This window comes from Gobio gobio, assembly GCF_949357685.1.
Source record: "Gobio gobio genome assembly, chromosome: 1".
NCBI lineage: Eukaryota > Metazoa > Chordata > Actinopteri > Cypriniformes > Gobionidae > Gobio > Gobio gobio.
This window is the reverse complement of record NC_137097.1, coordinates 58,824,914-58,841,145: the sequence shown is the minus strand read 5'-3', so window position 1 is coordinate 58,841,145 and position 16,232 is coordinate 58,824,914. Positions and strand designations below refer to the sequence as shown.

General features: G+C 34.8%; 1 protein-coding gene across 1 annotated transcript; it reads left to right on the top strand.

Moving 5' to 3' along the window:
* drg2 (developmentally regulated GTP binding protein 2) lies at positions 1–8,791 on the top strand. Its single transcript, XM_079830724.1, has 13 exons — positions 1–247; positions 484–583; positions 690–850; positions 934–1,023; positions 1,195–1,255; positions 1,350–1,440; positions 1,737–1,809; positions 2,715–2,805; positions 2,884–2,981; positions 3,081–3,246; positions 3,924–3,982; positions 8,316–8,369; positions 8,459–8,791. The coding sequence occupies exons 2-13, from the start codon at positions 520–522 to the stop codon at positions 8,543–8,545; spliced, it is 1,095 nt and encodes a 364-aa protein (XP_079686850.1). The 5' UTR covers positions 1–247; positions 484–519; the 3' UTR covers positions 8,546–8,791.
* The last annotated feature ends 7,441 nt before the right edge of the window (positions 8,792–16,232 follow it).

The following is a 16,232-nucleotide window of genomic DNA, read 5'->3' as shown; positions in this document are numbered from 1 at the left end:
ATAATAGGAACGCTTAACACGTGTTGGTATTGTGGAAATTATCAACACTGTGGCAACAACGGGTAAAAATATAAATGACATATCACAATACATTTAAGCGGTATATTAGGGGGGGGGAAATATATGTTAAGGTGTTAAACATTAGAGAATTGGTTTCACACCGGAGCGATTTCTGTGCAGCACTGTCCACCAGCGAGTGGTGACGTCACCAGCAGTCCATGCCGCAGAGTTCGGGCTGCCTAAAACTGTAATTATTGCACCATTTACTTCTTTAAACACACGCGTGACAGTGTCTAATACTTTCTGAAGATTTGACTTTATATAAATAGCCATTTGGTAATGATATTTGTATGACATTACATATCAATCTGCAACAGTGTTTAATAAGTTTGATATAAGTGCCTACTAGCTTAGCTTACTACTGACAACGTAGCTAGAGAGCAGATGGACATGCTTTATTTCATGCTACTGTAATGTTCACAGGCTTCACATTAGGACATATAGCACACTTCATTGACAATGGGGATTCTGGAAAAGATAGCGGAGATAGAGAGAGAAATCTCTCGAACACAGAAGAATAAAGGTAAGTCAAGAGACCCCGGTTTAAAATGTCAAATGGGCCTTTTGTTGCTTTGTATCTATTTATTCTTAATCGATTAAATCATGGTTCTTCCTAACTTGTTTTGCAGCAACTGAGTACCATCTGGGTTTATTGAAAGCCAAGTTAGCCAAGTACAGAGCCCAGCTTCTGGAGCCCTCAAAATCAGCTGGAGCCAAAGGTGAAGGCTTTGATGTTATGAAATCTGGCGATGCTAGAGTGGCTCTGATTGGATTCCCCTCAGTTGGCAAGGTAACAAATGACACCAACTGTGCCATATTTTTGATGTCCGACTCTGAGACATGCTCAAATTTATGGTATTTTTTTTTTTGTAGTCTACCTTTCTCAGTTTAATGACATCAACAGAAAGTGAAGCTGCTTCATACGAGTTCACCACCTTGACCTGCATTCCTGGTGTCATTGAGGTATCATTTATGTTAAAATACTGCTCTTTCCTCTCTGTTTTTGTTTCTATCTTCTTTACTATCTTCATTACTGTTGTTATTAAAGTAATCACACTATTATAATATAATATCCAGTTTTGTATATAATCTCATATATTGGTTTAATTTAACTTTTTAAAAATGTATTTCTAGTACAAAGGTGCCAACATACAGCTGCTGGATTTGCCTGGTATCATTGAGGGGGCTGCGCAAGGTATGTTCTTTTGTAATGTATATTTTTATGTGTATTTTTTGACATGTTTACATGTGTCCTTTCTCTGTGAAATTCATGTGTTTTTGTTTTAAAGGTAAGGGCAGAGGTAGACAGGTCATTGCTGTGGCCAGAACTGCAGATGTGGTCATCATGATGTTGGATGCGACTAAAGGAGAGGTTCAGAGGTGAGGTGAAACATTTACCTCTGGTTTCACAGACCAGGCTTAAGCTAGTCCCAGACTAACATGCATGTTTGAGCTGTTTTAACTGAAAGTAACTTGCACTGAGATATCTTATCTATTTTGTCTCAAGATGCACACCAGTAATTTTTTTTTTCTAAGGCATGTTTATAAAAGCTACTTCAATACCTTAATTGAACCAAGATCTAAGCCCTGTATTTGAAACCGGGCCATAGTCTTTGGAAAATGTTTGCAATATTTGCACTATTGTCCTGTTTGACGATTGTTGTTTTGTTCTTCAGGGAACTTCTGGAAAGAGAACTTGAAACTGTTGGCATTAGACTCAACCGGCCCAAACCAAATATCTATTTTAAGGTCAGTGTTTCAGTCTGTCTATTGACTCTCATTTATTTGACATTTGACATGTCATTTACATTTAGTATATATTTTGTTGAGTCTCATTCATTAGTTTTAGACCACTTTACTCTCACCAAAGTACCATATAATTTTTGTTGACAATAATATTTTAGTTGACAGTAATATGCAAATAACAAAAGTGTCAAGCTGTTGCAGATTGTCCAGCCTTTTAAAGAATGTGCACTACTTTTCAAAAGTTTGTGACCAGTAAAAAACATTTTTTTAAAAGAGAATTATATATTTTTTATTCAACAAGAATGTATTGATCTAAAGTGATAGTAAAGACATTTATAAACTTGTTAATTTTATGATATTTTATGAACTTTCTTTTCATCAAAGAATCCTGAAAAAAAAAATGTATCGCAGTCCACAAAAATATTAAGCAGTATGACTGTTTTCAACATTGATGATGATAATAAATATTTCTTAAACATCAAATCATCATATAAGAATGATTTCTGAAGGATCATGTGACACTGAAGACTGGAGTAACGAGGCTGAAAATTCAGCTTTGACATCACATTTTAAAATGTATTCAAATAGAAAACAATTGACTGTTAACAAAAATATTTTACTGTATATTATAAAATAAAAGTAGCCATGGTGAACATACTTCTTTCAAAAACATAAAAAAATCTCACTGACCCCAAACTTTTGAACAGTAATGTATAAGTACTTATTAATCATTGTGTCAAACATAACGATATATCAACATGAAGCACCTACATGTGAAATTGTCCTTTTGAAAAGAAAAAAGAAGTTTCCGAGATACTGTTTAGAGACTATTAGGATTACACACAGGTATACTGAAACATACCTCTTGCATATTTTATCTGTTCACATGTGAAATATCTGTTTTTCAGCCTAAAAAAGGGGGTGGCTTATCGTACAATTCAACTGTTCCCCTCACACACTGCTCTGAGAAGCTTGTCCAGCTCATTCTTCATGAGTACAGTATCCTTTTGCTTAGTTTAGTCACTGTTTAATTTTCCTCTAATGATAAGCGACGCATCTACCTTAACATGACTGCAGAAATCTTCAATGCTGAGGTTTTGTTCAGAGAGGACAGCACTCCAGATGAATTTATTGATGTCATTGTGGGCAACAGAGTGTACATGCCTTGCTTATATGTGAGTAATATATATTTCAATTCAGTTATCAGCCTAATGCAAAGCTTCTCAGATTAAAAAGTATGTTGTTAAATTTGAATACGATTAATCTTGTTACAGGTGTACAACAAAGTGGACCAGATTGCAATAGAGGAAGTGGATCGTCTGGCCCATAGGCCTAACAGTGTAGTGATCAGCTGTGGCATGAAACTGAATCTAGATTACCTCCTTGAGCAGTTATGGGAATACCTGGCTCTGATCTGCATATATACCAAGAAGAGAGGAGGTATGCCTTTTTGTCCTCATATTTTAGTAATTTAAAGTTTTAGGGGGCTTTCACAGAAGAGCAGTGCTTCTCAAAATTTGACTCAAAGGCCTCTCATTGTCCAACATATTTGAAGTCCTCCCTATATTTACAGTATTTCTGCGTTAATTATGACAAAGTTGCTTGTTTTGTATTGATACATTAAATTAATTGAGATAACAGTTGGATTATTTTGATCTATTAATAATTATAAGAGTTTTTAATGTAACCCAAGTCTGTTTGCCATCAGATTTTGGTTTATTTTTGTGGGGAAGTAGTTTTCCATTGACTTGAAAAGGTGATCTGGATTAAGGTTCACATTTGGTATTAAAGCATTCCTCCTATATTTAAATCTTAACTTAAATTTGGGAAGTTCCCTTTCAGAGATTGTCATAAGAGTGCTACGTTTCTTCGCTGTACAGTACTTTTTACATAGCATTGACTAAAAGATTTTATTCTATAGAGTTAACCGGTTATCTATGTTATTTAAAGAATAATCTGGGTGATTTTCAACCTAAGGTTATAATAGGGGATCTGTACTGAAAAGCCTCATGTTCATTTCCTCCTGGTAAAAATAAATGCCAGGACAGTATTTGAATTTCTATAATTATTGTGATTTTTGTTCCCCAATTCTTACCCTTTTTTTAATTGTTGTGTAGAACGACCAGATTTCGGTGACCCTATAATCATGAGACGAGGTGCATCAGTTGAACATGTGGTATGTCTCTGTTTTATTGTCCTGTACTACCTGCAACTTTAGTTGTTACGCAGTGGTTAACCTGTGTTAAAACATATTCACTGCATCTTTAACCAAAATGTTTCTTTTCAAAGTTATTCATTTTAGAAAACCACATTGTAGATGAAGTGTTGTGCACTGTAAAAATTGTTCTATTTTATATGCTGTCTAGCAAAATCTTCATCATATACAGTCAAGCCCGAAATTATTCATACCCTTGGTAAATATGACCAAAGAAGGCTGTGAAAATAAATCTGCGTTGTTAATCCTTTTGATCTTTTGTTTTAAAAATTAATACAATTCTAACCTTTCATTGGAGAATAAGAATTTTAAATGGGGGGGAAATCTTATTATGAAATAAATGTTTTTCTCTAATACACATTGCTCATAATTAATCATACCCTTTTATTCAATACTTTTTGCAACCACTTTTTGCCAAGATGACTGCTCTGAGTTTTCTCCTATGATGCGTGATGAGTTTGGAGAACACCTGACAAGAGATCAAACACCATTCCTCCATAAAGAATCTTTCCAGATCCTTCAGATTCCCAGATCCATGTTGGTGCTTCTCAAAAAGCTATTTCTTTTCCATCTGAGCATAGAACCAGGTCCCGTCTGAAGTTCCAGTAGTGTCAGTTACTTTTCAAACGTTCTGTGGTCAGATGAAAAAAATAGCTTTTTGTCAGCAAACACTCAAAATGGGTTTGGTGCACACAGGGACAAAAAGTACCCCATGTGTAAAATTAAATACTCTGCATTTTGTTATATGTATCTTTGTATGTTGTGGGCCTATCTTTCTTCCAGAGATCCTGGACATTTTGTTCAGATACATGGTATCATGGATTCTAGCAAATACCAACAGATAAAAAATTAAAAACTGACTGTCCCAGCTAGAAATCTTATAATGGGCCAAGGTTGGATCTTCCAACAGGACAGTGATCCAAAACAAACATCAAAATCAACACAAAAATGTGTCACTGAGTACAAAACCAAGTTTCTGCCATGGGCATCCCAGTCCCTGACCTTAACACTATAGAAGATGAGTGGGGTGAACTGAAGAGAAGAAGCACCAACATGGATCTGGGAATCTGAAGGATCTGGAGAGATTCTGTATGGAGGAATGATCTCTGATCTCTTGTCAGGTGTTCTCAAAACTTATCAGGCATTATAGAAGAAGACTCCGAGCTGTTATCTTGGGAAAAAGAGGTTGCAAAAAGTATTGAATGAAAGAGTATGATTAATTGTGAGCAATGTGTATTAGAGAAAAAACACATTTCATATTAAGACCCCCCCCCCCCCCCCCCCATTTAAATTCTTCTTTTCCAATGAAAGGTTAGAATTTTATACATTTTTAAAACAAAAGATCAAAAGGATTAACAACGCAAATGTATTTTCACAGCCTCCTTTGGTCATATTTACCAAGGGTATGAATAATTTCGGGCTTGACTGTATGTGTGTATATATATATATATATATATATATATATATATATATATATATATATATATATATATATATATATATATATATATATATATATATATATATATATATATATATATATATATATATATATATATATATATATATATATATATATATATATATATACATACTATATATATATATATATACATACTATATATATATATATATATACATACTATATATATATATATATATACATACTATATATATATATATATATATACTATATATATATATATATACTATATATATATATATACTATATATATATATATACTATATATATATATATATATACTATATATATATATATACTATATATATATATATACTATATATATATATATATACTGTATATATACTAGTGGCCTAAGGTGATGTCCAGAGGGGATATTTGTTTTTAATGACACTACAAGTTTGATTAATATTGAGAATATTTAGAAAATATTATATATTTTTTACTGTAAATATTTTAAATATGAGCAAAGAACAAAACATTAAACTTAGGATAGTTCACCCAAAAATGAAATTTACCCCATGATTTGTTCACCCAAAAATGAAATTTACCCCATGATTTACTCACCCTCAAGTCATCCTAGGTGTATATGACATTCTTCTTTCAGACGAATACAATCAGAGCTATATAAAAAAATGTCCTGGCTCTTCCAAGCTTTATAATGGCAGTAAATGGCAGCCTAAAATTTGAATCCCAAAAAAGTGCATCCATCCATTATAAAAGTAATCCGGGGGGTTAAAGGGTAACTTCAGTGATTTAGCATTAAACTTTGTATCAGTAGAAGCCCTGTAGTAGATTTGAATTATGGTACTTTCCCCCCTCATATCCCCCTGAGACGAGAGAATTATGCATTTTATTTCTGGAAAAAAATCCTCTGATGACGCAAATATCGTCATTTTGCGTCATCTGAGGATTTTTTGGCCAGAGGCTAAAAACTACAGCCTGTAGAAGGAGCTGTTCCACATGTTATCAACCTGCCCACAGGGGAGAGATCTCGCACACAGAATGTAAATGTAAATGCTCGTCCTCAGGCATTCATAACGGAGTGGTGCGGAGCAAAGTGAGTGTTTCAACTTTTCAATGAATTCCTATGAAAGTTTAGCTTCCATATGCGACCAGAAAACGCGCCAGACTGGACACGCACTGAGAATGACTGCCGCGCTTACCTCACCTCAGCTCTGCTCAGCTCTTACTTCCCTCTTGTGCTGAATGAAATCTGACTCCTGCTGCTGCGTTTGTCCTGTGACTTTCGTTCGGCTCACTCACACTTTATTGAAAATACACGTTCAGTTTTTAATTGTGGTGTTTATTCTCTAACTGAACGAAATTATTGTATTATTATGAGGATCAAAACGACGCTGGGGGCGGTGTACGGAATGGCCTCGTAGGGCAGCGAAGCAAGTGCATTCTGGGAGTTGTTGTCTTTCATCCACAAAAATAAATTTTCTGTCTTTTCTCAGTCTAGAAGGCACCAAATTAAAAAATAATTTCAGATTTCTACTACATAAATGACCCAGTTTAATTAAACATTCATCTTCCCAGCGCTGAAGTGCCCCTTTAATAGAGACCTTCTGAAGTGAATCGATGGGTTTTTGTAAGAAAAATATCCATATTTGGGAGGTGGTCCACCGGAAGCTATATATTTTACTTGTATAATGTGTTAAATATGGATATTTTTCTTACAAAACCTATTCGCTTCAGAAGGCCTTTATTAACCCGGGATCATTTTCATTTTTGGGTGAACATTAAAAGGGTTAAAGGGTAACCTTTTAACCCAAAAATGAAAATTAGCCCATGATTTTCTCACTCTCAAGTCATCCTAGGTGTATATGACATTCTTTCTTTTCAGTTATATAAAAAAAAGTCCTGGCTAATCCAAGCATTATAATGGCAGTGAATTGTTGTCTCATTTATGAAGTCCATAAAAGTGCATCTATCCATCATATAACTGCTCCACACGGCTCCGGGGGGTTAATAAAGGCCTTCTGAAGTGAAGTGGCGTGTTTGTGTAAGAAAAATATCCATATTTAAAACTTTATAGACAAAAATAACTAACTTCTCAAGCCCCTTTTCTCTTATATTGAAATCCTCTGCCATTTCTCTTTTAAAAAATCTCGTTTTAGACTCTAATTCATAACCAGTGTTTTGTTTTGCTCTATCCTTCTGCGTTCTTCAAAAACACATGGGTCAGGGGTTACTCTTTCACTGGAAATCGATGCGTACGGCAATCCAACGGAAGTTAGTTATTTTAGTCTATAAAAAAAAAAGTCTACAAAATTTCACTGCCATTATAAAGCTTGGATTAGCCAGAACGTTTTTAATGTAACTCTGATTGTATTCGTCTGAAAGAAGAATGTCATATACACCTAGGATGACTTGAGGGTGAGTAAATCATGGGCTAATTTTCATTTTTGGGTGAACTAACCCTGAGGTATTTATCTGACAAAATTATTTGGCAGAAAAAGGGAAGTTACAGCTACAGTTTTAATTTTACTATGCAAAACAAAAAAAGCATAAAGAAAAAAGCTCACAGGAAAAGGCCACAACATGATTAGTGTTTAATATTTTGTAGTTTCTTTTTATGACAGCCTGGCCAATTAATTGGCCAGTTTCATTGCCTTATAAATTGACTCCAAGCACAGCAACACAATATGCTTACAAAATCTTTTAACACATTTTTAACAATATTTGAATTAAGGTTGAAGATGTAAATTTCCTAGGCTGGACATTACTTTTAGCCACTTCTGTATATCTTAATTTCTTGTATGAAGTATCGATCAAACTAATGATTGCGCCTCGTACTTCTTCCAGTGTCACAGAATCCACAGGACATTAGCTAGCCAGTTCAAATACGCACTTGTCTGGGTAAGATTCTCCTTCATCTGAAGTGAAATAAAGTCTTGCTTTTGTTCTGTTTGTGCTTTTCTTCAACAACTACTCTTTTTGGATCATAGGGAACAAGCACAAAGTACAGTCCTCAGAGAGTAGGACTGACACACATCATGGAACACGAGGATGTCATTCAGATCGTGAAGAAATAAAATGTAGTCTTCAGCTCCACTACAGTATCAACAGAACATTTGATACATGCATAACAGAACATTTTCCTGTTAACAACTGCAATGTATCACAGAACTTCAAGGAAAAACATGTGGTCAGCAATTAAAAAGTGAATATTTTGTTTATGAAAAACATCCTAACAAAACCCATTCAAATAAATATTCAGATCTTTGTTCTTATGTGCCTTTCATGTGTTTTTTTATTCAACTAAATTAAACATGTACAGCAAGACGTGACAAATCTGCCATTCAACATAAAGTGGGAAAAAAAAGAAAAGGAATATGATATTTCAGATATATTGTATATTCTGCACTTTTCTAGGTCTCTAACCAAATTTATGACATTGATCATGTGAACTAATTTGTGCATACAGTCAGATGAAACACTACTAGATAGAAAATAGATGTGTAAATACATAAAATACATTGAAAATATACTGTAAAAGATTACCAGGGTAATGTGACAAAGAAAAGTGTTTCAACACAAAGCAATGACCACCATAAAGATCTAAATTGTGCATTTGCAGATGGATTCAACCAATCCTGGGTTAGCTGTATTTTACAAGCCCCTAAAACCAACATGACATTGTCTTAAATGATCATAGTTCATTCTTATTTGAAGCACTTAGACAAGAAAACTTGTCCTGTTGAAGATAGCTAGAGAAGTTTTTCTAAGGAGCAGCGAATTATGTTGAACTCACTATAATTCTCACCAGGTGTGTTGGTTATTTTTCATATTTTATGGTGTTTTAGTTAATCATTTAAATCATTGTTAAGGGTTAATTGCATCTGTAATGCGGTGAGATTTTGATGTTTTACTGCACATTTCCAAGGACCATTTACACGTAGCCTACTATCCTCCTGGGACCCCACGAATAGACTTTTGTCCACTGCAGTGGACGTTATATTTTAGGAAATTTCTCTGACATCATACATGTCACAGTCTGGATGTCCTTTAAAGAGCACATTCGGGGCTTTGCAGAGATACCAAATGTTTGGAGGTTTCACCAGGACAACAACAACTTCTTGGTCTTTAAAAATGGCTGACATTAATGTTTAGCACTCTTATGGAAATATGATAATATTTTTAAATTATAATTTAAATTTGATTCATTTTCAAATTGTTTGTTATAAATCAACATCTCAGGAAAATGATATGGGGTTTCTGATCAAAATATGACTTTCTGTTACAAAACAGGGCATTGATTTAATAAATGAGCACTGTAGTGGACGCCAGGACTTAAATCATGTTTATCAGGCATTCTGGAGACATAAGTGAATAGGGAAAGAAATTACATATCAATATTCCTATGAAATATTAGATAATATTATGAAAATATTGCCAATTATTACTCCCATTATTACAATTCTATTTTCATTACATGTTGCACCAAGAACACATTAATATGCAAATTAGATGCAGCGTATAGATACATTGTATTGAATGGGAAAATCCAAGTATGGTCATTTTACCCTCATATTTCATAAAGTAAAATGGTATATCAACGCATTTCATTATATCTTTCATAACTTAGTTCAGAATCATCTTTAAACAAAGTTTGTTTAAAAAAAATCCTGAAACCTAAAAATGTATTGGTGAATTAAAAATAAATCCCATTGTTTTTGCCTATACATGCAATTTCACGTCATTTTATTTTTTAAACAACTGAGTCCTGGTGTCAACTACAGAGGACATATCATAACATGAATAAAATATCATTTTTCGAAAATGTTTTCTTTTTTCTTCATTTTTTTCTTATGCTCTAAACAATGTTATGACAGGAAAAAATACTAAATTCAAAACACTTTTTTTTTTCTGGGTCCCAGGAGGCTATCATAGAAAGACATGAACACATGAAATCTCTTTTTTTTTTTTTACTTGCTGAGAGAGTTTTAAATGTAGCATATCCGGTATAAAACTTACATTTATGCGTTGTAGTAAAGTATGGTTATATCGTGAAGACTTTATATGATTACGACACACCAGTAAGTTCAACTCAACTTTAACATGGGTGGTGACTCAGAAGCCCTCTTTATATTACAAGATGTGAACGGTTAGCTTTCTGTATTTATCTGAAAACCTAGAGCTGCCTATTCATTACAGAAAACTAGTATAATAGACGACATTAAATATGCATGCTGAGGCACTCGGGCTGTACTACACAAGTGTGGAGTGGGGAATTATCAAGCCATTGGAAGGCTGTTCCACGGCAGGCTTGATGGGGCTTTGTGAAATTAGCCCACATTTCAAAGCGCTAAAATGATGAGCAGGATGGCAAGAAACTGTTTTGGAATAACTTGAGGATTGATGTCTCTATGCTGGAGTTACTTTGAATGAGTTCGGATGGAAAGATAATGGTAAGATGGACTTTAAGTGCAGTGCCAATGAGCTACGCTTGTAAACATGACACTTGATGCTGGGCCCATATGGTGCTGCGTGTGTGTGTGTGTGTGTGTGTGTGTGTGTGTGTGTGTGTGCTCTAAGGGACCGTGTACTTTATCTTTTACAACATTCTGATATACTGCATCATTTACTGCTGTCCCGATCATGTGGTTTTGAACAATGGACTTTTGAATACAGCAGTCTGACAATGTGAAATAGCTCAACTTTTATGTAGCTTTTAGTAACTTAGTGAAGATGGAAGCTCTTTAAGACCATCCCATATTTTTTTTTCTAAGTGAGCAAATGTATTTCACTCATTAAACAGCCCAGTGAACTAAACTGCATAACCTTTCTTGAAGTTTTTAAAAAGTTAGTGAAAGTATTTGCTTTATTCTTGATCGCAGTTGGGAACTGGTGGGAAACTTAGTGTAAATAATTGCTCAGTTGGCCAATAAGACTCAACAGAAAGAAGATGATTTTACTTTCATATTTTAGAGAGCACTGACATCATCTTTAAGAGGGCCAAATAGGTCATGTGACTACAGTATTTAAAGCATGGAAGGTGCTAAGATGACCCATAGCAAATGATTAGAATGAGTGGGCAAAGTAGAAGTGCTTTTGACACACAATAAAATGTATTGTTAGGACACAGTATGAGGGAAGTTAATGAGTATAACAATATTTTATTCATGAACAACATTGATGTTGGCATATAAAGGGAATAACTGAGGTCAACAGTATAATTTCATGAGGTTCCTGTGTGGTCTTACAAACAGCAGTGCAATTTCACACATGACGTTCATCTCAACTCTCTTCTTAAATGAGCGTTTGCTGCCCCCTAGTGATTTACCAGTAGAAAATGTGAAAAAATTCAACCCATAGGGGTACAAAAGCTAGCAGTGGGACGGCATTCTCAAAGATACACCTCCTGTACCTTTAGTGCACCTTAAATTTGGCATTGCATCTTTTCTTTTCTTCCCTATTGTGACGTATATACGTGTGAAACGGCTTCTTGAAAATGGAAACAATGCAGGACGTGACTTGATTTTGTCCATCAGGAATTGATTGGATGGTTGCAGGGCCGTAGCTAGGGAATTCTGGGCCCCTGAAAAAAAATAAATAAATAACATTAATGTGGGCCCCCACTGCCCTCCACTCATATCACAGTATAAGATATGGGCATGGATGCCCATCTGTTGCCATGTAACCTAATATGGATTACAAAATAATAAAACAGATAATTAAATCAATGCAATTAAGGTTTTTATTGGACAATATTGCTTTTGCTTAATTTATAAACATTTATATAGTTGATATAAATATTATCAAAATGGCATTAAGCAATTATTAAGCATTCAACATTAAAAAACAGCTGAGGAAAACATTCAGAAATGAAAAATAATGCAGTCAAATGTAAAATAAAACCACTTAAATTTCTCATTGTCTTCATAATTGGTGAAGACGCTACTCCATAATACTCTGCAGGATATTCTATTAAATATTTGGAGTTTTCTTGACAGAAATTATTATCTTAAATTTATCACATCAGCAACAAATACAATCCTTGTGACATGCATATCCATTTTCCTGCCTGTTTTAGACCTTATGCGCCAGGCATCTTTACAATTTTGTCTTTGAACTTCCATTTTTGCGGTAGTAATTAGCTGGTGAAGTGGATTTATTTATTTAGTTAATGGAAGTTATCATGAGCATTATAATGTTTGAAGCGGATGTCTTAACAAATCAGTAGACTGGTAAGAATTTAAAATGAGCGGTTCATTCATAAAGCCATAAGATCTTTCCTTCATGCTGTAGAAATACAAACTGGAAGACAGACAAGTGTAGCGCTCAAAAGGGGTGGGGCTACATAAGGGCTATACAAACCAACAAACTTCATAATACAAACAGCGCAAACAGACGTGGACTTTGAGTGCTAAGATAGGAGGGTGTTTCTTACTTATTAGGTGTCCTATTCCTGCTAAAATAAATCGGGTAGTGTAATAATCAGGGCACGGCATCGCATTACATTGACATCCATATAGTACACTATACTGTCTTGTTAAAGAACGTTTTGATAGATTGATTAAGCAGCTCTCCCAGCCTTCCTCTCCTTTTCAGGACGATACTGTATCCAGGGGCCAGTTGCATAAACTAAGCCATTATGTTAAGACAGTGTCTTAAGATCTAGTATGAGCCACCAGCAGTTAGGCAAGTGGCATTCAGTCTTACTTATCGTATCAAATTAGGCCAGTCCATGTTTTTATGTAACTGATTTAAAAAAATGTTGAACAGTCTTAAAGAAAAAAATGTATGTCTAACTTGTAAGACTAGTCTTAACGGTTTATGCAACCTGATCCCAGCAGCCTCAACTCTGATTGGTTCTGTTCACTAGCTGGGGTGGCATTTGCGATTTTATTGGGTCCCTCTGCTGTTTGTTGCTAATTTAGCTGAAATAATTAATAACCATCTGACTAAACCATTTTTACATAGGGGTGAGATACTTGCAAAACGTATTTAAAGCTGCAGTCCGTAGCTTTTATGTGTTAAAAATTTACAAAATGTATATAATGAGCGAGTACCTCATGAATCCATTTTCCAAACGGAAACAGTGTTTTTGTCTTTTCCTGAATCTCTATGGTACACCTATAATAAGTGTTTATATTTGGACTATTTTAGACCAGTCGGGTCGGCACCGCTGCGGAGTGGCCCAGTTTTTATAGCTGTCATTAAAGGTGCAGTGTGTTAATTTTAACGGCATCTAGTGGTGAGGTTGTGAATTGTAATCACCCAACGATCACCCCGCCCTTTCGTAGCACATAGAGAAGCTACGGGGGCCCACACGGGACAAAAATATCCTTTAGAGCAGTGGTTCTCAAACTTTTTATACCAAGTACCACCTCAGAAAATATTTGGCTCTCTAAGTACCACCATAATGACCAACATTAAAATGCAGTAGCGTAGTATGCCTAACTATTCAGCTACAGCTCTGCACAGTTAAAAAACGTGGCAGTTTATTCCTAATAGGAATACTTATTGTTGTCAGCCACTTTAACATTGTAAATACAGTTTGTATATTAACACTGCACTGCGCTTACATACAGGTCAATAAAATAATAAAATAATGGTTCAATTAAAATGTGTTGTAAAGTTACATTTAAACTGTACAGTACTTAAATGTAAAAAAAAAAAAAAAAAAAAAATCTTTACTCAAAGAGTATTGTGTTTTAACATTAATTTATTTAGTGATTCCTCTGAGTACCACTAGAGGCAGCCTGAGTACCACTAGTGGTACTCGTTCCACACTTTGAGAACCACTGCTTTAGGGTTTAGGGCTATTGTAGAAACATGACGGCGCAAAATGGCGACTTCACTGTAAGGGGATCGGCGGTGTATGTAGTTAGAAATGGGTCATTCTGAGGTAATAAAAACATAACGATTTATTATGTAAGCTCCTTATACACCACTGAAAACATATTATATTGCATTTCTGTCAATAGATCCTCATGAATACTACACACTGCACCTTTAAACTCTCAGGCATACACGTTTACGCTATGATGATACATAATATTAGGGGAATATATAGCATAACTATTGGATTTAGTGGGCCCAGGGGCATGGTGGGTCCCTAATTGTCACCACCTTTCAACCCACTAGCTAAGGCCCTGGATGGTTGTGGTTTGCTATTGCTGTGATGTCATGTGAGGGACAGGTTGTCCCGCCCTCGGGCCAGTAAACGCTTTAAGAGAGAAGAGATGTTGCTGTAAGAGGGAGGAGTTTTTTGATTATAGATTATGAGGACAAATGAAAAAAATTATGTTGTGCACATATAAATAATTTGGTAACACTTTACAATAAGGTTTCATAAGTCAACATTAACAAATAATGAACTGCACTAATGAAAAGCGTTTATTAATCTTTGTTAATTTCAACATTTACTAATACTTTATTAAAATCTTGTTTAATGCACTGTGAACTAACATGAAGAAACCATGAACAGCTGTATTTTTATTAACTAACTTTAACAAAGATTAACTAATACAGTAACAAATACACTACTCATGGTTAGTTCATGTTAGTTAATACATGAACTAATGTTAACTAATGAAACCTTATTGTAAAGTGTTACCAATCATTTATAATAAACTGCAATGTCCCATAAAAACAAGAATGGTCAATTTGGATTTCATGCTGACTTTAAGCTAATAGTGTATCCTTTAGGGGGAGACCACAAAAACATTTCGGACTGATGTTAAAACGGGTGTCCTGCTACAAGTTGCTGTACCCTTGAAGTTTTTTTCCTCCTGAGGGCAGCTGCCTGCCTACTGTACTCAACAATTATTGGTATCACAAATGTTACAGGGACTAAGTCAACAAGTGTTGTTTTGACCACAATGAGAAAGAACTTTAATGGAAAAGATGGGGGCAAAAAACTAGGGGCAAGAGCAGATTTTTGAAACATGTCTGCAGCCTCCGCTTGTAACAATTAGCTTGTAAAAGGAGTGAGTGGGATTGTTTGCATACAGAGCCAGGCCTGTGGTTTCTAAAAGAATAGAAATTGTTTACGTGCTAGCTTCTCAGAGGAATATGATTATGCTTTGTGTGCTAAAATGCATATTGTCCAAATAATAGAAACTGTTTACCTGCTAGCTTCTCAGACATATATGATATTGTCCAAATCAGAAAACAAGCAAGTCACATTACCATGGCTTTTGTTCCATCTCTGCAATTTGGAAAAAGGACTGTTTGCGTGTGCGCAGCTTTTACGTCTGAAAGAGAGCACTTTGGCAGAGGAACAACATAATAGATCAGCCCTTATACTGAGTGAACATACAATGTTTAGATCCAGCATAGTTCAGTGCAGCACACTAATTGTACTGAGAAAGGATCTTATATTCCAGAACAGCATAGCCATTGAGCGCCTCTTTTGGAAAAGGGATTGGATGTAATGATTTGAAAAAAATATATAGATATTTTCAAGGTAAGTGTCATAATCATGACAATATCAAAATTGACTTCTTATCCTTTTATTTGAAAGTGTTTCTTGTGCTAGTTTTTAAATATTTCTTCACTAGGATATAAAAAAATAATAAAGCTGTTTATATTTTTATTTATGTATAATTATATATTCCTTTTAATATCTGCCGATTTATCACTATGTGGACATATCTTGGACATTTGACGGCCATTCTATAGACCCCAGGTGCCTTGTTAAGGATTTCCCTTCATTATTTATTCATTAATGGCTAGCATCGACAAGCATAAGGAAGTTCATTACACTAATCG

What these genes read in the sequence shown, in the direction of transcription:
- drg2 (XM_079830724.1), top strand. Translation starts at nt 520, where the DNA reads ATGGGGATTCTGGAAAAGATAGCGGAGATAGAGAGAGAAATCTCTCGA. An exon ending in GCATTCCTGGTGTCATTGAG is followed by an intron (nt 1,024 to 1,194) that starts GTATCATTTATG and finishes ATGTATTTCTAG; the next exon opens with TACAAAGGTGCCAACATACA. An exon ending in GCTCATTCTTCATGAGTACA is followed by an intron (nt 2,806 to 2,883) that starts GTATCCTTTTGC and finishes ACATGACTGCAG; the next exon opens with AAATCTTCAATGCTGAGGTT.